We start from the raw sequence: 22,105 nt of genomic DNA, 5'->3' as shown, positions 1-22,105 counted from the left end.
TGTTTGCAAACTGGAGGATATGAAAGCCTCGAAAAATATCTATTGTTGGCCATATTCAGTACAAACACTACATAGGACTACACATGATTTCAAGATTAATGCTGCTGTACAACATATGAATAGTATGCGACTGCGACAAATGGATGAAGCTTTACTAAGAGTTCGATCTCGGAGTTCGGGATGGAGTTATGGAGGGGCATTCTAGCGTTATTAGTTAACTAGTATGCTGGACTCTGGAGCATTAAAAGGTGGCCCGAGTGCCCAATTATACACTACCTAGGGTAAGTACGGCGTAAGACATGACCTCACCCTCATGCTCCAAAACTTGAAGCTGATGACTACTACTACACTAGTAGTAAACTACAGGCTGTACAGCAACTGGGTGGGTACAGTATGTACCTAGTCTTGGTACCTCGATAACCCACAGCTCAGCTATCAATCCCACCTATCTAAAGTTCCCTCTTCTTCGTATACATCCATGAAATACGTAAGGTCAATTGAAGTTCCGTTTACCTCACATACATGTACATCGCAATATTGTCTCCATTGTTCATCGACGCCAAGTATCTTGAGACTACGAACGCTATCTACCTAGTAGTAGAATACAATAATATCTAAATAACGCCACTCCTCATAGTCGAACCTTACAGCATACTCAGTTCATCGGCGCCTTCATTCGTTCACGCACAGTACCCCCTCCCCCGCCCCCCGTCGTCATCGCCGTTATATCACAGACGCACATCGCAATAGTCCATAATCAAATGTGTTCTGGCTTACTAGAGAACCGTCGTCTTTGATATCTTACTTTTAAACTTATCTTTGTTCGGCGCGTTACTTTAGACGCAGAACTGATTCACTATGTGGAACGATGAAGAAGACAATAACCCTTATGGGACAAGCTTCGACCGTCGCGACTCTATCACTTCATCTTCTGCAAACCCTACTTCCCCAGGCTCTCATGACTGTAAGTTAAATCCCCCTCTTTTTGCTCTTGCAAGGATCCAGGAAAAATAATGTGGGAAAACATAGCGCTGGATGATTCTCCTGACGAGGCTGATCCCGACTGGGAATATATAGACCAACATCGCTTCGAGACACCCAACACTCCATCCTCTACTAGCGAAGATGCGCCACCGCTCCCGACCTATGGGCGACAGCTTGCCGAGCCAGAGAGTGACGACGAGTATGGTGCTCAGTCTCGGGACCATGAAGCGCCACGAAGGAAGCCAGGCGGTTATGATAGCCGCATCGAGCAAATCCTCTATGAAAACCCCGAGCTTCCCATCCTAATCACCGATGCTGGGAAGAGCACAGAAAGTGGTGGTAAATACATTGTTTACACTATTAGAACAGGCGTGCGTCATCGACCTTTGGCTCCCCAACTCTCTAAGTATGTATTTTTCTGACGTGGAATTTAGGACCTCGAAGTTCGACGTCGATACTCTGAATTCGCATCGTTACGTGATGCGCTAACTAGGCTTCACCCAACTCTAATCGTTCCTCCAATCCCCGAGAAGCATACTATGGCAGACTATGCCGCAAATCCAACCAATGCAAAGCAAGATCAGCAGATTATCGACTTGCGGAAACGCATGCTAGCAGTCTTCTTGAACCGCTGTCGACGTATGGAGCAAGTGCTCAATGATGGGGTCTTATGGAGATTCCTGGACCCAAACGTCAGCTGGGTATGCCCGCCTTCGTTTTCTACAGGCGCATTTTCACAGCTAACTTGACGGTAGAATGAGGTTTTGCATTCACACCCTATTGCGTCTATTCCGAAGTCCATTATGAAAGCACCACCACTAGATACCGCAAATCCCACGCCGGCACACTCGTATCTTCCAGTCCCGGCTTCCTCGGCCAGGCTAAAGACACCCGTGAACCAGCCACCAGGTCCCGTCTTCGATAGCGCAGGCACAGTCGCTTCTCAACTCCTCCGTCGTTTTCCTCCTGAAGCCCATAGCCTAAATGAGCAGGAGCTAGATCCCTATTTCATCACTTTCGAGGCTTCTATCAAGGAACTGGAACAAGCACTGATGGGCCCGATGGAGAAGGTGAACCGGCGCACACTCAATCACTTGAGTTCTCTATCCACAGATCTATCTGACCTGGGCGCCAAGTTCAACGCCTTTGCGCTATCAGAGCCCTCGCCCTCTCTCGCCGCGGCGATTGAGCGAGTGGGTCAAGCTGCAGACTCGTCATACATTGCAACGGAAGAGCTATCAAGTTCGCTCGGGGCGAGCTTTGCTGAGCCCATGAGGGAAAGTGCACAGTTTGCAGGCGTAGTTCGAAATGTACTACGGTATAGGATTTTGAAGAGGGTGCAACAGGAGTTGGCTAATGAGGAGCTTGTGAAGAAGAAGGCTCTCTTGGAACAGTTGGAGACCAGTGAAGCCGAAGCAAAACGAATTGACCAATATCTCAGCAGCAGTCAACAGTTCGGCGGGGGTAACCAGGCACATCCACCTCGAAGGTCATCTAGCATGAAGGAAACCTCGACACACCACTATAGGGATGGCAGTGAAGACACGGCTTCTATCGATTCAGACTTTCCGCCTACTCATGCCGATGTTTCAGCGGCACCTTCAGCGAGGATGGGATTCCCCGAACGCTCAGCCTCTATTTCGAACCATAAGAAGGCCCCTAGTGGCAATTCCATCACCAACAAGATCTTTGGACCGATACGTCATGCGATTCAAGGTGTTGCTGACGTCGATCCAGAGAGAACACGCCGTGATGCTATTGGCAAAACGCGAGAAAGTATCGAGCAGCTTGAGCAGGCCCAGGTAGCAGCGGAACAAGATGTGAAGGATGCAAGTGCCAGCATCTTGCAAGACCTTAAGAGATTCCAGAGTGAGAAGGAAGATGACCTCAAACGCTATATGGTAAGACTATCTTCCCCGGGAACCTAGAATTGAGGCTAACAGTAACCTACCAGCTTGCCTATGCTAAGAGCCAGATCGAATGGGCCAAAAAGAACAAGGAGACGTGGGAAGAGGCGAAGGCTGAAGTTGACAAGATTGATGAGACGTAGAGCGTCCGAGGGCAGGATTAGGAGTGGACCAACGAACTCGGTGATTGGGAGCTAGGGTTGTACAGTGGACTGCGCTGTTTTATAAAATCACGATGGTTTCCCTGATTCGGAATGGATAAGTCAATCATACGAACATGCCGCGAAAGAACTCGCGCGTGACCAGACTTCGGTTGACTCGTCTTTGCGGAGTTAGGGGTTCAGTGCGGTTAACTTTTAGGCTTTGTGTTTTGTAGTACGATCTACACGATAAATCGAGTTCATCGTTTAGTACATGGCCTTGAAGCTCGGGGTTTACCCGAAAGGTAGGTAGAGAGAATTTCAGATTCTTGGGTACCACGCCTCATTAGAATCTTCCCTGGCATGTAAATGGTGTCACTCTATTCTTAACTCCTTATCCACCTACATAGGTACCTTGGCACATATGAACATTCCACGCCACATATATACTTATACAGCAAAGTCAAAGTTGCTTGCCTACATACCTAAGCATGTTGTGTTGCTCGTCTTTATATAAGTAGGCACATATGTGCATACATGTATATCGATGTTTATCTACGGACGACGGCTTCGGATTTAACTACATACATGGAAAGGGGTATAGATATGTGCATACCTAGCAGACAACGTGATGAGGGAATGAGGAAGGCGCGTATGTCCTTACGTGTTCTGCATGCATATGTGTACGCTGACCTGTGCGGGTATGACTTGGCCCTGTGCGCCGAGGAAGGGCGGTGGCGTTATTTAATAGTTTGTTGGTGTTGTTGGTCAGCTGAACATGTCGAAGTGGTGAGCTTGGTGTTCTGGACATGCGCAGAGGGCTATATACATACATATGTGCCTGCATGCCTTGTATACCTAGTAATTACTAGCACCTATTAGGTATTGAGATGCCCTTTCTTACGTTATGTCCGGTGACAACGCACATAGTCCCTTATTTGGCGAGAGTGGCTTTAATGTCAAGCCTTGCGAATTTGACCGCCTGGCTTTTCAAGATTATTGTACTACATATGTATTGATAGTAATTACTACTACTATGCATATGCATGTACCTAGAATGTAGTTCAAATTCTGAAGTTCGTGAGGGCCTAGTCTCGATCGGGATAAGCTGCGGGACTATGTACAAGTCAAACACAACTTGTAACTGCCATGTCGTGCTAACACCTGAACTTACCAGAAACCCGGTATATGTTATTAAAGGGTTTAATTATTGTGCATTCGCAACGCGGAGCCGCATTTTCATTTTTTCTTAAAAGGAAAAAATACTTTTTATATGATGTATTTTATGATGTATTTACCTAATGACTTCAAGTTGCCAGCAACTTGCCCCTCACTTATTCTTGATACCCTCATCAATGTTCTATGCGAGTCAACTCAGCGGGAAGATCTATCGATAACATTACTGGGTTAGGTGGATAAATCACCTATCAAACCCATAAAAGAACCTGGTCAGGTTAACGGGATCGAGGCTCTGCGTGCTATTTTCAGCCCGGTGAAACATTAGTCACTAAACGGTTCTACGACATCCGTGGCTCAGCGTTGTCTGATGTGTTTCCAGGAAACCCCTTTCCAGCCGAAATGATCCCTTTGGACCCCTGTTCAACCGTTTGATACAACTAAACGTATGATGTATCAACATCCATTCAACAATGATCTTCCTAAGCCTTGTCTTGCCCAGATGCCCAGATGCCCAGCATCTAGGCAAGATCCTGAGGTTACCTCCTTGGGCAGGTGTTCTTCTACTACCACAATTCCGAACTGGTGTTTTCACAAATTGTTTATCTAATTACTCGTAGGCTTTGTGATTCAGGCCAGACGATTCACGTTAGTGTAGGTATACACATGTAGGTACGGGATTTGTCTTTTAAACCCCCAAATGATTTTGAATCAGGAGACATTCAAGGACTGACGAAGACGTTGTCGGACGCGCGTCAACCTGCGCCAATCTATGCCAATCTATGCCAAGCCCGGCCTTTATGCGCGGACTTTGCCCCTGTCTTTTTCACCATTGTTCGGGGGTCTGGTTAGGATTGTTAGCGATTGGCTAAATCGTGGGTTATTAACTACCTAGTACCTAGGTACAATACATAGGAAGTGCTAGGAAGTGCGCTAAATATGTACATGTAGGCACTAGCCCTGGAGACTTGGGGTAATGCCATAATGGATGTGTATTTTGAGTAACTTGGCCCAGTGGCTTAGATACTAACTACATGTATTAGGTTATGTATGTATCTTCCTTCTTACTCGTCACACTCCAGGTAACTATCAAACTCACCCCGTTGTGTCTTATTCACACCACTATAAGCAGCTGGTTTGCTTTTCCTTTCAGATAATATCTAATATCTAGGCATTATCATTATCATTATCCTTATTATATTCCTTTACCATTGTCACCGATCTTTTTCTTTCTCCAATCTTCTTTTGTACTGTCGTAGTTGTCCTCCAGACTTGCAGACATTTGCACACTTATCTCCTAGCCCTGGCCGGCCGCGCATCACTTACGAATCCCCGTTCCACTATAGCGTTATTGGCTTTTTCCTTTTGCCTCCTCTTCCGGATACGGCGGTATTAAACAGAGTGCGGTACTTACCTTGACGTTTACTGATAGATATTTACTCTCAATGTTTGGATTATAGCGCCTGGTACTGGTTATCATCTGCCTTAGACAGGTGGGATAGAGTTATCTCGGCACTTCTCTTCATATATCTATTATTCTCTTACCGATCCCGGCGAAACATTGCTCACTTCACTTCACACGACATGAAAACGACAACAGCGGCACTTGCCCTCGTAGCAAGCATATTTGCGATTCCGCTAGGCGCCCGTAATGTACCAAATACCGCCAGTAAACCCAAGGTGGTAAGCTTATCTACACAACGAAAAACCATATCAAACCCTGTAAAACGAGACCGGTTACGACGGAGAGATGCGATTAAGGCAGAACTAGACAATGAGGTATGATATGGACGTATTTAGATAACCAAGTCTCCCTACTGAACTGTTGATAGGAGACGTTATATTTCGTGAATGGCACGTTAGGGACTCCACCGCAGACTGTACGTATGCACCTGGATACAGGTAGCAGCGATCTGTGGGTAAATACACCCTCTTCGACACTTTGCTCCCAGACGTCTGAGCCCTGCTCTTTTGCCGGAACGTATTCGGCCAACTCGTCCTCCACCTATGGGTATGTTGGGAGCTGGTTTAATATTTCTTATGTCGATGGCTCGGGAGCCTCGGGAGATTATGTTACCGACACAATAACCATCGGGGAAACCTCGCTGAGTGATTTCCAATTTGGTGTTGGATACAAGAGTACCTCGGAGCAAGGCATTCTTGGAATCGGTTACTCTACCAATGAAGTGCAGGTTGGAAGGGCAGGTTTGGAGCCGTACGAAAATCTTCCGATGAAGATGGTCTCGTCCGGACTGACCTCGAGAAATGCCTACAGCCTGTGGCTAAACGATTTGGATGCGAATTTGGGCAGTATCCTGTTCGGAGGAGTTGACACGGCGCAATATACGGGGAGCCTCCAAACCCTTCCCATCCAATCTAACAACGGCGTCTTCTCGGAATTCATGATCACCTTAACTTCCTTAACACTAGGCAATACAACCATCGCCAGCGACAAGGCCCTTGCAGTTCTTCTCGATTCGGGGTCCTCGCTAACCTATTTACCAAACGACATGGTGGAGGCGATCTACGACGATGTCGAGGCGCAATACGATACGAACCAGGCCGCCGCGTACGTACCTTGTTCCCTGCAGGACGAGACGGACACATTGGACTTTGTGTTCTCGGGCGTGAAGATCTCAGTCGAGATGAACGAACTGGTCCTCGACTTGGTGACCGCCAACGGTCGACGACCGACGTTCTCGAATGGCGTAACAGCCTGTCTCTTCGGCATTGCGCCCGCCGGTAGTGGGACGAACGTGCTCGGTGACACGTTCCTCCGGTCGGCGTACGTGGTGTACGACATCGATAACAATGAGATCTCCCTCGCGCAGACCAACTTCAACACCACTGAGTCCAACGTCCAGGAGATTGCCAGCGGCTCCAGCGTCCCCGACGCCACTGCTGTATCCAACCCCGTTGCTGCGACTGAGGGCATCGTGCGAGGCACTAGCACTGGAAACGGCAACGCCGGTCTAGGCGATGACGAAAGCGCCGCTGCTACCATAGTCGCGATAGCTTCCATTCCGATGCTATCCATGGCCTTGCCGCTTGGCGTTGCGGCGCTTTTGTCGGTATTGTGAATAAAGAAGAAAAAGAAAATAGAATGAAGTAAAATAAAATAAGGCTTGGTTGGGCTCCAGCGACGGGGAAAGAATTTATAAAAAATAAGCACTTTTTTTTGAAGATTTACATCTATTATACCCACAGTTTTATATATTTTTTCTTCTTTTCCCCCTATCTGCTTATTCTCGATTCCTCAGTTGCGGTATGTGAAATTAGAGCATTGTTAGGTGTTGGGAGCGGATTTGTTTGGGTTGAATACAACCACAGCATGATCTATAGCTTAGAATATTGAATCACACTTGCATGTACGACGCCTCAGGGGCAAAGGAGGCCCGGTCCGTAAAACAGTAAACTAAGTCCCTACCTAGGTAAATAACTGATGAGTGTTGGTAAACTACAGGACATCAGCCTGTAAAGGTATATAGGCAGGTATCGAAGGAGATTAGGGAATACATCTGAGTAGTACCTAGATCCCTGAAATGTCGTGGAAGTCCTTTGTAAATGGGTATAGATATAGATGGGCTTAGTCTAGGTACCTGTAACCCCCCTTTCTTCTTTGATATCCCCTTTTCCCATAACCCCCATATCTATTTCTCTTGATATCCCCCCCCCCCCCCCCCCCCCTTTTCCCTTTCCTTTTCCCTTCCTATCCTCATAAAATTATACAAGCATGCCTAGGCCATACCCACTAACACTGCCGCGAAGCCGGGACCCTCGGATCCAGCCCCCGGTCCCGGAGATACATCTCGCACTCCTGACCCCTCACGTGTCTCCTCCTTCTCCTCCTCCTCCTCTCTCTTCTTCTTTTATGCTTCTCGTCGTCGTCGTCGTCGTCGTCGTCGTCGCTGTTGGTACCACTATCACTATCACCATCACCATCACCATCACTGCTGCTGTGCGCGTAGACGTACGCGTCGACCCAGCACACCGGACACACGAGGTACCGCGTCTCCGTGAACGCGATGCGCGGCCGCCCCTCGCGGGCTGCGGATTCTTCGTGGCAGGCGCAGGGACAGGCTGCTGCTGCTGCTGTGGTGGTGGTGGTGGGGTGTGTCGTTGCCGTCTCTTCTTGCTTGAATTCATCTTGTTCCCCCGCCGTGGCCGTGGAAGGAGAGAAGTGCGTGGGTCTCGGTGCTCTGGAAGGGAGCTTGTGTCGTTCTCTACTTCTGCATCTTTCTCGACTCAGCCCCCCCTCCCCCTCCCCCTCCTCCTCCTCCTCTTTTCTTTCTCTGTTAGGTAGTAGTGAAGACTGTGATCGAGGCCGAGGGGGTGAATTCATTGAGTGAGAGAAAAAAGGTAACTTCGTGGGCTAGTCTGTGGGGATTTTTTTATATTTAGTATCTAGGTAGGTACCTATCCTGAGGAAGTTAGAAAAAAAAAGTGTCGCAAGGGAGAAAGTGAGGGTGTTGATCTGGTAGGTAGGTAGATAGATATATACCATCGCATCAACCTCCATAGCATAGTATATATATATACATATATGCCCTGACCCTTAAAAGCAGGGAAACAGAAAGAAAGAAAGAAAGAAAAAATGACGGGATTCATACACTCGGAATCGTATGTAAGTATGTACGTGATGATTGCTGAACGTTTACGCAGGGCCCGGCTCAGCCAATCGAGCGTGCATATCTTTTTTCTTTTCCCTCTCCGAACCCGCCTGTTGCCTGATGGGAGAAGAAGGAGGGGGGGAGTAAGAAAATAAAAGCAAAAGCAAAAGTCTCACGCATTCCCAGTTTCTTCTCAGTTCTTAAACCGACAAGTTTTTTTTCTCGCAGCGCATCGCATCTGGTTGTCGAAAGACAAAAATCTATAGGCTGGTATCACCGTGTGGCAGTAAGTCATAGGCAGAGAGTCTGTGGGGGCCATGTGAGGCGTCGTTAGAAGTGTCGACACCACCATGGATGTTCTGTTGGAACGCTGTATTACCTACTTGTTATTGGTTGTGGTTGTTGGTGGTTGTATGGTACGGACTCGAACCCCTGATCAGTAGAATTGAGATATGAGCGATCAGTTTTGGCAGATACATACCTACTAGGTAACCATACAAATATTGACTGAGTCATCACGGCTGCCTTCTTTTTCATGTCACAACATCTAACTAAGGTGTCCATGTAGTTGCCAAAACAGCATACTTCGTTACAATCATTCGCCATTGGTAGATACTATACTATATGGTAATTACTGTAGGTACCTAGTAAGATCATAAACTTGGAGCCAGATCGTACACCACCCCCTTTTAATACTCGAAATCATCATCAACTGATGGACCCTTGCTTTTTGTCACGCTCTCCTGTTTTCTGTACATCTCTGCCACTTGGCGACTGCTTGTCGCCTCGTCGGGCTTCTTATCATCCCTGATTTTGATGAATCTCGGGAAACGCAAGCTAATTCCCTTCTCACCCGCTGGATCCACGTTCTCCTTCAACCCAGCCTTGTATCTCGGGCTTAGAGTAAGATCTGCCGTCCTGACCTCCCAGACATAACGTGGCTCAAACCAAACATCTGGTTGGTGCTGTCCACCTGTCGAATGTGAGTAAAATGGCTTTGGCCGATCGATGACTATCTCGGAGAGTTGCTTGTGGAGTTCTTCGAGAACCTGTTCCGAGAACCCAGTGCCGATGTTGCAGACCGTCTCATAAGACTCAGAAGCTGGGTTGTAGCAGGCAAGAAGGAAAGCGCCGTAGACAGATGTACGCTTGCCTTTGCCATAGTAGGCACCGAGCACCACCAGGTCGAGCGAGTCGCCAACTCCAGACAGGTAATCCTTCTTGATCTGTTACCGTGTTAGTGGGTATTTAACAGCTAAGTTCGAGTTAGATCTCACCTTAAGCCAATTTCGACTTCGTTTGCTAGGTTCATATCCACTTTCGGGACCGTCAAGCATCTTGACCATCAACCCTTCACAAGAAGCCTTAACACTTTCATCAAGGAATACCTGGATTTCTTCAAGTTCCTGGCCGTTCATGTGCGTCGCAAATGCAAACTCGCCTTCCACTGGTTGGAAGGCACCGAGTAGAAGTTCACGGCGCTCACGGAGAGACTTCTCGACTACCGGCTCTCCGTTCAAGTAGAGCAGGTCGAACGCAAACACACAGACCTTGACTTTCACATCTTCCACCTTGACATCCTTCTTCTTTCTAGTCATCAGCTGTTGGAAGGGTAGAACCTTCTTCTCGGTCACATCCCATGCAACGGTTTCGCAATCCAGCACAAAGCTCTTGGTGCCCTCCTTAATCCAGGTATCAAGTTTTGCAAGGATGTCGGGATATTTTTTGGACAAGTCCTCCGAGTTCCTTGAGAAGATGGATGCGACACCCTTAGCAGCTTCTTTCCCAGCACCAGGTAGAGCATCAACATAATTTTCCGACTGGTCTTTAGCGACGTAGTGGATCTGCGCTCTCTCGCCATCATACTTGTATTCGCACGTGAAGGTTTGGTTCTCAAATCGATCTAGGACTTCCGTGATCGCCTTCGTAGGCTTCGCAAGCATGGGTTTAAGGGGAACACCGGGGCGAAGCTTGCAGGTTTCCTTTAACCTCATGATGCCGTTGTTAATCATAGCTGGAACAATCACATCCCAGCTAGGGAGTTCACTATTTTACGTTAGATCAAGTCGCTTGATGGGGGAGAAGGCTCACTAACCTATATACCGTCTTCAGTATAGCTTCCGCCTCTTCCATCTCCTTGGTGCTCGGTACCTTTCCTTTCTGTTCCGCTTCGTGACAGATCATGGCCTGTGCTATAGAGACAAGGACTGTCTTTTCTGCCAAACCTAGTCTGAGTTTTCCTTCAAGAAAGCGGACTATGTACTTGGCCTCACTTGGCCCACCCTTGTCTTTGTGAATATCGACTTTACCGGGCGATTGCGAGTCAGCGGCTGATAACAGTTTTTTTATGCCGTCGACTTTCCTGCCTTGCGCGCCGTTTCCAGTTACAGTAGCAATGTCCATGAGACCTTTGTGAACACCCCTGATGGTTAAGGGCTTAGGCTTGAACATAGTGGGTTGGGTTGATCTACTCTTGACTGCGACAAGACCTAGATCCCCAATATCCTTCTGGTCCGCTTTTATGACTTGTAAACTGCGACCTGTGGTCTCGCCAATTGCCTTCATGATTAGTGATTCGCCAATACCGAGCTCGATGCCGGCATAATCTGGGGCGAGTTTATTGATCATCAGTAATATTGTAGGGAAAAAGTCGTCGGGGGTTAGACGCAGGACTTGTCGAAGGAATAGGGCGCAGTGTTCCGTGATCTGAAGTCGCTTCGACGTAAGCTCAATGAGAGAAAAGGTCGTACACAGAGCGGCATAAGGCACTGGTTCGCCTGCTTTCCAGTCAGGATATGGGTCCTTCGCCTTGCTCTTGAGCATTGTCTGAATCTTCTCTCGAGCCTTGACAGCGGTCTTAGATTTTCCCTCGCCATCAGAATCCTCTTCTTTCTCAATATCAGATGCCGATTCCGATGCTTCTTCCTTGGCATCACTGTCATCCTCTTCCTTAGGTGCAGATGCCGCCTTTTTCTTGGGGGTGGATTTGGTAGTAGGCTTCTTGGGTGACTTTTTACCAGTACCAGTCGCTTTTTTAGATTTCTCTGGTTTTACATCAACCATGACCTCGTCTTCATCGTCATCTTCCTCAACCCGAGGGCGGGTTCTTCGCTGTCTTTTTGTTACCGGCACTTCTTCAACCTCCTCGTCGGCCTCCTCATCAGCTTCCTCAGGCTCGGCTTTAACTTTTGTTGGAGACGATTTAGTCTTTGGCTTTCCCTTAGTTGATGCGCTGGATCGGGTTCGCTTCTTCGTATCTGGTTGTGTGTACATGTATTAGCTATACACTTCATCAGTTGCAGGCATCGAACGGTAGGTTTGTACCCTTTGAAGAATCGGCATTTTCGTTGGCATCACCATTGGATTTTACTTTGGGTGACGGCGGCTGCTGTTCGCTGCTAGAAGGTTCTGGTTCTGGTTCTGGATCCTCTTCCTCCTCCTTCACCTTCTTAGCCGACCTTGTGCTGAAGGAAAGCTTTGTCTGTTGTGTCGGCTTTGGGCCATTGGGCTGGCCAAAGAACTTGCTATAAAATACTTGTTAGCAAGGAACATAAAAAAATGCAGCAAGTTGTATTGGATAGAAGCATAGAGGCATAGAAGGAAGACCCACCCTAAGGTGGTCTGAGAAGATCTCACGTACCCCAAGGTAGCTTGCTTGGGTGACATGTTGAGCAGTTTCGTCGTAGAGGTGATTGTCGCAAAATGAATAAAAGGACGACGAAGGGGCAAGTTCATAAAATTGGTGTTTGGAGGAAAAATGATGGATTTAAATTCACCGCATCGAAATTGATTTCCTTTAGGCATTCGCGTGTCACGAGTTGGGGTACGTTATGTACTTCAAGGCAACTTATGTGCATATATTATGTATCATATTCAAATTGGCTTGTATCAAATCCATTTTGAGCCTATAGCTAGGCAGAAGGTGTGGCCTAAACTAACTTTCACGACGTGACGCGACTTTCCACACTAAACCGTGTTAATTGAAATTATGACGCGATTTCTGCAGGCATCAATCATAGAGTACTAGGTACCTAGTTAACTACAGGGTAACTACTGGTATGTACTGCTAGGTACAATACCCTATCGATAAGAACCTGTCCCCATTCTTGGCAGGTACCTAGGTACCTGTATATCATTTTGCTTCACTTCATTTCTCTTCGGCTGAATTCAGCATTGAGGTATGTATGTATAATTCGCATTTGTGTTTATAATTGGTTTCCTTGTTGGATGTATGCTTTTTTTTTAATGGATGCGATGAAAAAATGAAAGTCTCTCACATGTCACTGCGCAATTCCTTACGACTTGGGAGTTTCAGCCGTCCATTCATCAAGCCATGTTGTTCACCAGTCTGGTGTCGTCGCAGCTATAGCGCCTCCAATGAGCCGCCCATCGACTTCGAGGCCATCAAGGCTGAGATGCTGGGCAGGCCACCCCAGTTAACCTGGACCATTGTGTCGCCGACCAACTCGACTCTTCTCAGCATAGCCCTCGCTGACTTCCTACCAAAGAGCTGCCATGCCAGAACATACCAGCTGGGCGCTACATCCGTGGAGAAGGTCAACGGCAGATCCTCGCTTCCTCCGGGCCACCATTTTGTATACTTCCCGCTGCAGAAGACCGCCTCGCAGCTGGGCGCCGATGGCACGGACCCATTCCACAGCCCAGGCGGCCCTTTTGTGCGGCGCATGTGGGCCAGCGGCTCTCTAGAATATACCGGTGATTTCCGGTTGGATTTTGTACCTGCCCTATGCAGTGAGCACATAGAGGCAGTCACCGTCAAGGGTTCCGAGGGACAAGAGAAGATATTTGTCGACGTGGTGCGCGAGTACAAGAAGAAGTCATTATACAAAGGTCCCGGTGGCACTAAGTCAATGCCTCTGTCTCGGATGATATTGGAGCGGAGAACTTTGGTCTTCATGCGAGGGCTGAGCCCGGAACAAGTACGAGAAAACTTGGCAAAGGCTGAGCGAGACAGGGCGAGGGTCGTTCAGGGTATGTTTTATGTCCTCTAAAATAAGACCTACCTATTCATGAACTTTGTGCCCGTGGCTGACATTCCAAAACATAGCCCCCAATGCCCCCGATTTCTCCATCACGGTTACACCTACGCCGGGTCTTCTCTTCCAGTACAGCGCACTAACATACAATTCCCACTTGATACATTACGACACCAGATTTTGCCGCGAGGTGGAGGGCTATCCCAATTTACTCGTCCACGGCCCGCTCCTTGTCACCCTCATGCTCTCCGTGGTCGGCCGAGAGATGACCGCGGAGCATGAGAAGCTGCGCAGTTTCGACTACAGGAACCTAGCCCCCCTCTTCGTTACCGAACCCATGCGGGTGTGTGTCAGGCTCGCCAGTACCGAGCAAGATCCGAACTCAGAGATCCGTACGTGGGAGACCTGGATAGAGGGTGGGAATGGGAGTCTCTGCGTAAGGGGCACTGCCGTCAGCGTACGGCTGCGTGTATCACGCCGAGATGAACTGTACAGATCCAAAAGGCCTAAAATTGGCATATTTCCCAACGACCTTAATCCAGGGGCAACTGAAAACTACTAAAATAAGAAAGAAGGCCAAAATAATTTACAAAAAGAAACAAAACGAAACCCCAGATGTTACCCCAATCTACTTGAGCACGTTTGCGACGGCAAGACTTATTTGCAATGCTGCCTGCCTAGTACCTAAACTATATGTTAATGAGGCTGGCCACAAGGCTACCAGGTACGTGACAGTAGTAATGTAGATAGGGGTAGTCTGGTGGAAACATTCGTTGGAGGATAGGTTCCAAGCTTAAGCTCATCTCACGATCTAGTCAATACAATTCATTGGCAAGTTTCATAATCATAGGAATATCTCCCAACGTTCATCTTTATATTCCGGAGCCTCGTGTGAGGCCACAATGCCTATATTACTTGCCTTCGCATTTCGAATGCGGAAGGCATTCGAGAAAATCATCTCAATTCATTTACTCTCATCCATGCATTCACCTTTCTTAAATCCCATAGCAGCCATCATTCTAATGATGGCTCATAAAAACTTCCAATGCCACACCTAGGAAAGTAGAGCGAGACGAACCGGCGACGGAATCTCAAAAGTTGCCTATTCCCCATTTCGCCGCATCAATGCATTGTGTAAATGCCCATGTTTGCTCTTGTAAAATCAAATAAAAATTCACCGGCACTTATCAAAAGACGGCAATTTCCCTTCATCCCCATCCCTAGGATTGGGGGTTTACTTTTTCTTTTGGCTTATTTTAATAATATGCGACCCCATGGCAATCGTAGAAGGTCAGACATGATTGCCATTTTCGGAGAGGGTCGCGACGGAATAGAATTGCGAGGTTCAACGCGGTTGATCGAGACCCAAAGGGCACCCGAAAGTTGTTGCCGTCTGGGTGTGGGTGTCCATAGAAATTAATCTTCCGTAATCGGAGAATCAAAATATATATCGTCGCAAAAGGGGTATCGAGAAAGAACTGTCTAGAACGAAAGGCTAGATCAAAGAATCCCACACCCCCTAGGTGATAGGAGCCAAGAATGGACTAAGCATAAGCTCATCTGCACTGGGGCGCAGGTTGTGATCTATCTCGAAAGTCTGGCTTAAGAAAGTGGTTGCCTCGGGGCTCGCACTTTCTGGTATAGTTGGGGCAGCCTTGCCACCGCCGATCTTGAAGATGGCTTGTAGCTGGCTACAGTCGGGGAATGGGTGTGTTCCAGTCATCATCTCGACAACCAAGCAACCAAGGGACCATATGTCGGCCTTACGGGTGTACGAAGTCTGTTTTACCACTTCAGGGGCCATCCAAAACACAGAGCCCTGGAGGGAGGGCCTATGCTTGTTGTTGTTGGCACCGTTGAGAATATTCGAGGCTTCTAGCTTCTTACTAATCCCAAAGTCGGAGATCTTGATTGTGCCCTTGTTGTCGACAAGGATGTTGGCGCCCTTGATATCGCGGTGGATGATATCTTGGTTGTGCAAGTACGATAGTCCGTTCAGAATCTGCCTAACAAAGCTGCGGACCAAGGGTTCCGGCAGAGCGCCATACGAATTGAGCATCGTCTGAACAGAGCCACCAGGGACATACTCGAGAAAAATGTTAAGGTGCTCAGAAGATGAACTGCATCCGAGGTACTGTACGATATTGGCGTGTCGAAGATCCCGGAGCAGGCTAATTTCGCGCTTGAGTGCCTCGATCATGCTCTTCTTTCGAGTATCTGACTGACTATTGGCACCGGGAGAGGGTGTCTCGACTTGCTTGACGGCAAGGAGTTCTCCAGTCACGGCATGTAAGGCCAGATATACACTACCAAATGATCCCTGGCCGATTAAGGCACCTTTCATCCACTTGTTGTCATCCCAGGACTCTCCAGCTAAGAAGCTCTGGAGTTCCTCGTCAGCATCTTCACCATCCTCACTCAGGGCTTGAGTAATTTCTTTGAGAGAGCCAGAGCCCTGTGTGCTAGTTTCGTCGAAATAGCTTTGGCGAACATGTCCTTCTGGGTCTGTGATGCTGACCGGGTTGCTATCAGAACTGCTATCCGCGAATGAAACGTAAGATTTACGATTCGGCTCGATTGGAGACTCCTCTTGCAGGGTGTCAAGGACCGACGAGGCGATAGAGTCTCGGAAGGGGTGTGGCATGCGGCCTTGGTTGTCACGAGCCCTAACCTTGGCGAGCTGACCGCTATTCAACCAAGTATCCGCAATGGTTGGAATGGGCGGCGCATCTTGGATGCTCGATGCGAAACTAAGGTTGCTAGCAACGCTAAGTCGGCTGTTTACCTTGCTCAAACGCGTAGACCTGCGCATGGATAAACGGGCTGTCCTGTCAATATCCTCCCTTGGGTGATCAGGGAAGTATGAAGTGAGATCGGAGGTAATTAACTCGCTCGGTGGTCTCAGACCACCAAATGGCCTCAGAACACCTTTCCTCCTCGGGGTGACCTGCGCATCGTTGGAGGCAGGCCGTTCTAGGTCCATAGCAGCAATATGCAAGTTTCTCTCACGATCGCGGGTCGATATTGGCGACAACGGCTGCTGCAGCCCCTCGTTCCAGGGCTCACCCATCACACTCTCTACCTTGAGTTGGCTTTTCTTGCCTTGAATATTACCCAGTGCTGCAGTATGATTTTGCTGCGCCTCTTCCATGGCGATAGATGCGGCCCTTTGTAGTTCGGGCTCTCCAGGCTCTCCGGAAGGCACTCTTCGGAGAATTAGACGGTTTCTCTCCGGCCGCTTCTGATCCTTAATGATACGCCATAGTTCGGTATCGCCGAGACGACGGCATTGCGTAGGATCGGGGTCTATGCCGGCTAATACCCAGAAACAATAGTTTCGGTCATGATCTTCTCGTAACGCAAATTTTCGTAGTGTCACCCGCATAACCTCTTCGCATGTGTTGCAGTCCGCGATCTTAACAACTTTCGTACCACCGCCGGTGGAGATGACGCGGATGACATCTTGACCCTGTGGTAAAGCAGCCATCAGCGAACCATCCTGACTGGAAGTATTTCTCGTATGGGTCATTACCAGACGACCCTGCATAGTCGGTGAAGTAGGCCCACGGCCAATAGAATTTGGTGTATGCGATTGGTTCTGTTGGTATGCATGCCGTCCTGTGGATCGATCGGTACCAGGCATTGGGGAGGTTGGCCTTGAGGCTGACTTCGCAAGCTCGGTCATTGGGTTCATGGCTAGGCTCGACATATCAATCTGTCGAGAATATCTCCTGTCAGCTGGGGCGGTCATGGCACGCTTCGTAGCGTAGAAACGTCGCGGTGATCCTAATGATGAAGGGGTGTATTGGGAATCAAGCACCCCGAAAGAATCCTAGAGACATTTCATATTAGAAGATATCCCAGAATGGAATCCATAAATATATATCAAGCACGGTTGACATAAGTGTCGTAAGTATTAGAATATAGCTTACCCGGTTGCGTCTCGTCTGGTTCGCATAAGCCTTGGTTCTAAGCTTCTTAATGCCCAGGAATAGTCGAACTCGATCGCCAACCTTGTCGATGCCCATTTCCTTCAGAACCTCCTTATCCATCTCCAGTAGGTTTTCGCCATTGATGTTGTTTCTCCTAAATAGTTTCTCATACTCCCCACACTTAACACTCCTTAGATATTCGCAGACTTGGTCCTCCGTCCAATTCTTGACTGCATCAGGCCCTTCGAGATCAGAAAACTCGGACTCGGTTGGGCTAGCGTAAGCTTGACCAGCAGCGAGGACAGCGGGGGATCTCCTCGCGGGGGGCATGTTAGATGACTGTGCGCCGGGAACCAAAGTAGAACCCGACGAGGCCAGCGAAGCCGGGAAAGACGACTTCGAAGCGAGCATTGCCATTGTGAAAGATGGATGGGAGTTATCGTCAGGTACGCATAGGGAAAATATCAAATATCGAGGGCAATAGGTGAGTATGGAGAAAAGGGAAAGTATTTCTTTATTCCTGGAGTGGTGATCCTTGTGGAATTGGAACAAAGATTGAATTGAATGACGCAGCGAATCTTGTCGAAACCAAGAAATAAATTAGGGAGGTTTCGCAAACCTAGGCAAAGTGTCGACGATAGAGAGAGTGTAGATTTGTATGTTTCGACGATGTTATGTGGAAACGTGGATTTGGGGAAGGATTGGGATCGGGGGAATTAATTACAGGAGAACGATTTACCAGGTACCTGAGGTTAAAAAGGTTAGTACCAAGCAGAAGTTCGTTGGTGTTGGTGTAACTGTCCCAGGGTCTTTCTTTAGTTGCAGCTGACCTAGGCCCCACTTCCTTATAATAGGCTCAAACAGGGTGGTTAATGGCAAGCACATAGTTAGTTACTGCGCATCAATGATACCTAGTACTGTCAACATTCAAGGTTGTTACTGTACTAGGAGGTACAGTGTAGGCATTAGGTAGGCATTAGGTAGGCATGTATTGTACGCCCCCAGGGCTACCTACTACCTAGGGTCAACATGTACATATGTATGCCTATGTATGCCTATGTATGCCTGCACTATTAAAGAACATTAGAAAGAAAACATTAACTTATTACATAGTAACTAATGTTGATGGGGTCTATCCTGCCCTATTACGGCCTCTAGCTTTACCGTCTACGCGCCTACCGCCTACTACCAACTGCACCTAGTTCAATTACCGGCCCGCTGGTTTCACCTTTCCTGCCGCTACGCACAATAGGCTTAATTCGCTGATGTGTTCTTAACTTCTTCGGTATCATTACTGTGCTAGTTAGACATATTCCCCCCACTATGATTGGGCTAACAACCTTGAAGAAAGAAGAAAAAAAAGAAGAACGGCGGTAGCTACTACATGTAGTATGGATATTTCGAAACTCGTCAGCAAGCGCACGGTCGCTACCTACCTCTATTCAGTAGGTGTAACATGTAGTAAGATCATCGAAAAGGTCCCGTCATCGACTCATCCACATAATCGTTCTATTAGATGAGATTTCATGAATGATCGCTTCCATACATAGGGCGGAAAACACGCAATGATCCTAAATACTCAGACGACAGTCATCTACATTAGGACTACATTACTACATTGCTACATTGCTACAGTACTATCTTGGTACCTACCTAGGTGTATGCACCATGTATGATGCGAGATTAGACCTTTAAATGGATTCCTCCTTCGGGATAACTACTCGCCCATCTAGGTAGATTATATGTGTGCATATGTAGGTATATCTAACAATATAACCCGATAGTACCAGGTAAGTATACACGAAGCAACCTTTAAAGCATCATGATATATATATAGGCAGCGCTGGGGTTCACTAACAGGAATGAGTACGGGCGGCTACAATCACATTCTGTCCCCATTTGGAATATAGCTGCGCGTACCCCTTTAGGGTACATCCCGTACAGCCAATTTCGATCCGAACAATGGGCAGAAGGCTCCCGTGTCGATATTGCCTCAGGCCCTCAGTGGCTTAGAAGTCTCGATGCGCATATTGTCCCTAGAAACTAACCTATTTATTGCCTTACCTGTAATGTTATGGAGGTAGTATCTTGCTTTGTAACAATACTGCCCCCTCCTGAAAAAGGGGTCTTCTACGTATAGGTATACGTATTCCAAAGAGCTAGTGTTTTGTGCTCATGACGACTCAACGAGGTGGTGGGGACTTTGCCGAACATAAACTGCGTGTCAGCTGAAAAACAATAGTAATAATAATATAAATATTTTTGTAGAGGTTTCCAGTATCAAGGGCTAACAGCGGCGTCATGTTGATTGGATCACTGGGCGTCTACGCTGATTCGCTTTTCACTAACCTACGCCGCTCCAGCAAGTCATGCCTATCAACCACTTAGAGGATAGAAAAGCGAGGGGTGCTACAAGGCGGAGGGCATAGTGCCCTAGGTACTATGGGTTTTCAGGGGGTTGATTGATAGGGGGTCTAGCCACGATCTCCAACATGAAACCCTCCAAGTTTCGACTAGCTCGGATAAGCTGGGCACATCGGGGCGTTTAACGGTCATGGAGCCATTTTGTATCCCTCACTTGCCTCTTACCGGCAGTGTGGTTTAACGTGGGATTGCCAACGTTGTTGTTTCCAAAAGAGTCATTTTTTCTTTTCTTCTCCTTCTTCTTTGTCTCTCCCCGGCCCTTACAGAGGGTCTCGTAGAGGCTACGAAGGCTCGTAGCCTCGTACATACATGTATTGTACATATGTATGATGATCTTGTGGGTCATAGTACATACAGTACATGTAGCTATCCCATGATTCTCTCACCGAGGAGAAGGTATCTCCGATTCACCGTATGGAACCTTGTTATTTGCGAAGAGATGTACATATGACTGTTTGGAGTATGATATCAAAGTCGGAACAGCCTCCAATGTTCCAACTTGAAGTATGTATCTTGAGGGTTCTCCAGGTGTAACATATATACATGCTTGGGGATATGTATATCAAGTCATGGAGTAGTTATCACTAGTTATTAGATACCGTACCGTACCTATGCGGTCCTTCGAGCCTTGCATCATCGCATGAAGAATTTAACGCCGGTTGGCTTGTACGTACATAATAGTACAACACAAGGTGATAATATCACAAGCGTGGCTAATTCGCCGACTTCAGCTACCGCGATGCCTGGTGTTTCTTCTCTACGAGATCCTGGATTGTCCCAGGTGCTTTGACGGATCATCGTCAGATACTCGGTCCATCCGTTGAGCCTTATGGATTTGTCAGTAACTACTACCCAATAACTATGTACCATACCGAGGCTTTTCGGGCAAGGGGTCGATCGATTATACGACGATCTGGAAGTTGTGGGAATCTACTAGCGTTGATCTAGGACCAGACAGTGTTGCATCTATATGGTAAGGATGCGTCAACTTTCAAGCAGTGACAACATTGAAGTACTAATCAACCACCAAGTTATGCTTACCTAGGTATAGTTAATCTTTCCAATGGCCTCAAAGTTTTAATATGTTGTTGACCGACCATCTGGCCAGTTGCGGCTGTAAACATCATGGCGCTCCCGCATGGGTAGGACAACGCAATCAGCGGTTCATTTAAATTGCATAGCACGCAGCAGCGAATCCCGAGATCCTCGAGGATGAGACTAGGGTTTTCGTAACGAGTTGCTTAGAGTAACTTCTAGGTTAAATAATATCTCATATGAACCTCGACTTCGTAGATGTAAGTAAGTGGATTGACAGTGATAGATCAGTAAGTTGGCGATATACATAGAACTTAAGTAAAACATGTAGTGTCATGCTATGCGCTCAATGTCAAGCATTATTTCAAGTCGTCGTCGTCAATGCTGAATAAATATAGTTGGTTGGGAGATGAAGAAGGATTATTTACTATGTACTAACCTAGGTATGTGTGATGTACTACTAGTAGTAGGTACCTAGTAGTATGTATGTAGTATGTACATACTTTAACACGTGCAGAGTTGGGGAATGCCCTGGATTCACATGCCTCAACGACATGGTTGTCCCTGTCAAGCACTTCTTTATATCGTGCTAGGTATGAGGCATGCATATCAGATATCAATCTCGTTGGTCTCGGATCGACTCTTCGAGTAACACAAGCCTCGAGACAATTTATTAACAAAGAAATGCAGTTTGCAGAAGTTAGAACTACATACATCCAGGATTAACGGTCTACCCACACCGCATTTCCAATCACATTTAGTTGTGTTTGTCTCGTGATCTCGTGAAGGGAGATTTGCTCTTGGTTTGTGTAAGGCAGAAGGAAGTTCCATTATAACCTGGAGACATCAGAGACCATAACACATCCATGCTTCATCTGTATCAGGGGATCTGATGGGGAA

The 22,105-nt window shown here is 47.5% G+C and overlaps 6 protein-coding genes across 6 annotated transcripts; 3 read left to right on the top strand and 3 right to left on the bottom strand.

Annotated features, from left to right (window-relative positions):
• The first annotated feature begins 292 nt into the window (after window positions 1-292).
• GGS25DRAFT_475805 (uncharacterized protein) lies at window positions 293-3,512 on the top strand. Its single transcript, XM_049259737.1, has 5 exons — window positions 293-964; window positions 1,078-1,355; window positions 1,419-1,685; window positions 1,740-2,885; window positions 2,939-3,512. The coding sequence occupies exons 1-5, from the start codon at window positions 859-861 to the stop codon at window positions 3,032-3,034; spliced, it is 1,893 nt and encodes a 630-aa protein (XP_049120095.1). The 5' UTR covers window positions 293-858; the 3' UTR covers window positions 3,035-3,512.
• Window positions 3,513-5,229: 1,717 nt separating this feature from the next.
• On the top strand, window positions 5,230-7,592 carry GGS25DRAFT_475801 (acid protease). The gene is made up of 2 exons (XM_049259736.1): window positions 5,230-5,986; window positions 6,040-7,592. The coding sequence occupies exons 1-2, from the start codon at window positions 5,792-5,794 to the stop codon at window positions 7,285-7,287; spliced, it is 1,443 nt and encodes a 480-aa protein (XP_049120094.1). The 5' UTR covers window positions 5,230-5,791; the 3' UTR covers window positions 7,288-7,592.
• Window positions 7,593-7,890: 298 nt separating this feature from the next.
• GGS25DRAFT_123138 (uncharacterized protein) lies at window positions 7,891-8,675 on the bottom strand. Its single transcript, XM_049256153.1, has one exon. The coding sequence runs from the start codon at window positions 8,547-8,549 to the stop codon at window positions 7,959-7,961; it is 591 nt and encodes a 196-aa protein (XP_049120093.1). The 5' UTR covers window positions 8,550-8,675; the 3' UTR covers window positions 7,891-7,958.
• A 670-nt stretch (window positions 8,676-9,345) lies between these two features.
• On the bottom strand, window positions 9,346-12,756 carry GGS25DRAFT_475791 (ATP-dependent DNA ligase). Its single transcript, XM_049259735.1, has 5 exons — window positions 12,458-12,756; window positions 12,142-12,341; window positions 10,913-12,074; window positions 10,095-10,863; window positions 9,346-10,043 (listed from the first exon to the last, which is right to left on the bottom strand). Exons 1-5 carry the CDS (start codon window positions 12,619-12,621, stop codon window positions 9,507-9,509), a joined length of 2,832 nt encoding a protein of 943 aa, XP_049120092.1. The 5' UTR covers window positions 12,622-12,756; the 3' UTR covers window positions 9,346-9,506.
• A 323-nt stretch (window positions 12,757-13,079) lies between these two features.
• On the top strand, window positions 13,080-14,376 carry GGS25DRAFT_518212 (uncharacterized protein; the record flags this gene model as incomplete). Its single annotated transcript, XM_049263501.1, has 2 exons — window positions 13,080-13,809; window positions 13,886-14,376. 2 exons carry the CDS (start codon window positions 13,080-13,082, stop codon window positions 14,374-14,376), a joined length of 1,221 nt encoding a protein of 406 aa, XP_049120091.1.
• A 907-nt stretch (window positions 14,377-15,283) lies between these two features.
• Window positions 15,284-18,264, bottom strand: GGS25DRAFT_123059 (kinase-like domain-containing protein). Its single transcript, XM_049256152.1, has 2 exons — window positions 17,747-18,264; window positions 15,284-17,646 (listed from the first exon to the last, which is right to left on the bottom strand). The coding sequence occupies exons 1-2, from the start codon at window positions 18,161-18,163 to the stop codon at window positions 15,334-15,336; spliced, it is 2,730 nt and encodes a 909-aa protein (XP_049120090.1). The 5' UTR covers window positions 18,164-18,264; the 3' UTR covers window positions 15,284-15,333.
• Between the last annotated feature and the right edge of the window lie 3,841 nt (window positions 18,265-22,105).

The sequence above is a fragment of the Hypoxylon fragiforme genome (genome assembly GCF_022984875.1).
Source record: "Hypoxylon fragiforme strain CBS 206.31 chromosome Unknown GGS25scaffold_2, whole genome shotgun sequence".
Lineage (NCBI taxonomy): Eukaryota > Fungi > Ascomycota > Sordariomycetes > Xylariales > Hypoxylaceae > Hypoxylon > Hypoxylon fragiforme.
The sequence above is the reverse complement of the archived record's forward strand: the minus strand, read 5'-3'. Positions and strand labels throughout refer to the sequence as shown.

What these genes read in the sequence shown, in the direction of transcription:
- GGS25DRAFT_475801 (XM_049259736.1), top strand. Translation starts at nt 5,792, where the DNA reads ATGAAAACGACAACAGCGGCACTTGCCCTCGTAGCAAGCATATTTGCG. An exon ending in AGGCAGAACTAGACAATGAG is followed by an intron (nt 5,987 to 6,039) that starts GTATGATATGGA and finishes AACTGTTGATAG; the next exon opens with GAGACGTTATATTTCGTGAA.
- GGS25DRAFT_123138 (XM_049256153.1), bottom strand. Translation starts at nt 8,549, where the DNA reads ATGAATTCACCCCCTCGGCCTCGATCACAGTCTTCACTACTACCTAAC.
- GGS25DRAFT_475791 (XM_049259735.1), bottom strand. Translation starts at nt 12,621, where the DNA reads ATGCCTAAAGGAAATCAATTTCGATGCGGTGAATTTAAATCCATCATT. An exon ending in CCCAAGCAAGCTACCTTGGG is followed by an intron (nt 12,342 to 12,457) that starts GTACGTGAGATC and finishes AGTATTTTATAG; the next exon opens with CAAGTTCTTTGGCCAGCCCA. An exon ending in GAAGTCGAAATTGGCTTAAG is followed by an intron (nt 10,044 to 10,094) that starts GTGAGATCTAAC and finishes ACACGGTAACAG; the next exon opens with ATCAAGAAGGATTACCTGTC.
- GGS25DRAFT_123059 (XM_049256152.1), bottom strand. Translation starts at nt 18,163, where the DNA reads ATGGCAATGCTCGCTTCGAAGTCGTCTTTCCCGGCTTCGCTGGCCTCG. An exon ending in ACCAGACGAGACGCAACCGG is followed by an intron (nt 17,647 to 17,746) that starts GTAAGCTATATT and finishes AAATGTCTCTAG; the next exon opens with GATTCTTTCGGGGTGCTTGA.
- GGS25DRAFT_475805 (XM_049259737.1), top strand. Translation starts at nt 859, where the DNA reads ATGTGGAACGATGAAGAAGACAATAACCCTTATGGGACAAGCTTCGAC. An exon ending in TGGACCCAAACGTCAGCTGG is followed by an intron (nt 1,686 to 1,739) that starts GTATGCCCGCCT and finishes ACTTGACGGTAG; the next exon opens with AATGAGGTTTTGCATTCACA. An exon ending in ATGACCTCAAACGCTATATG is followed by an intron (nt 2,886 to 2,938) that starts GTAAGACTATCT and finishes GTAACCTACCAG; the next exon opens with CTTGCCTATGCTAAGAGCCA.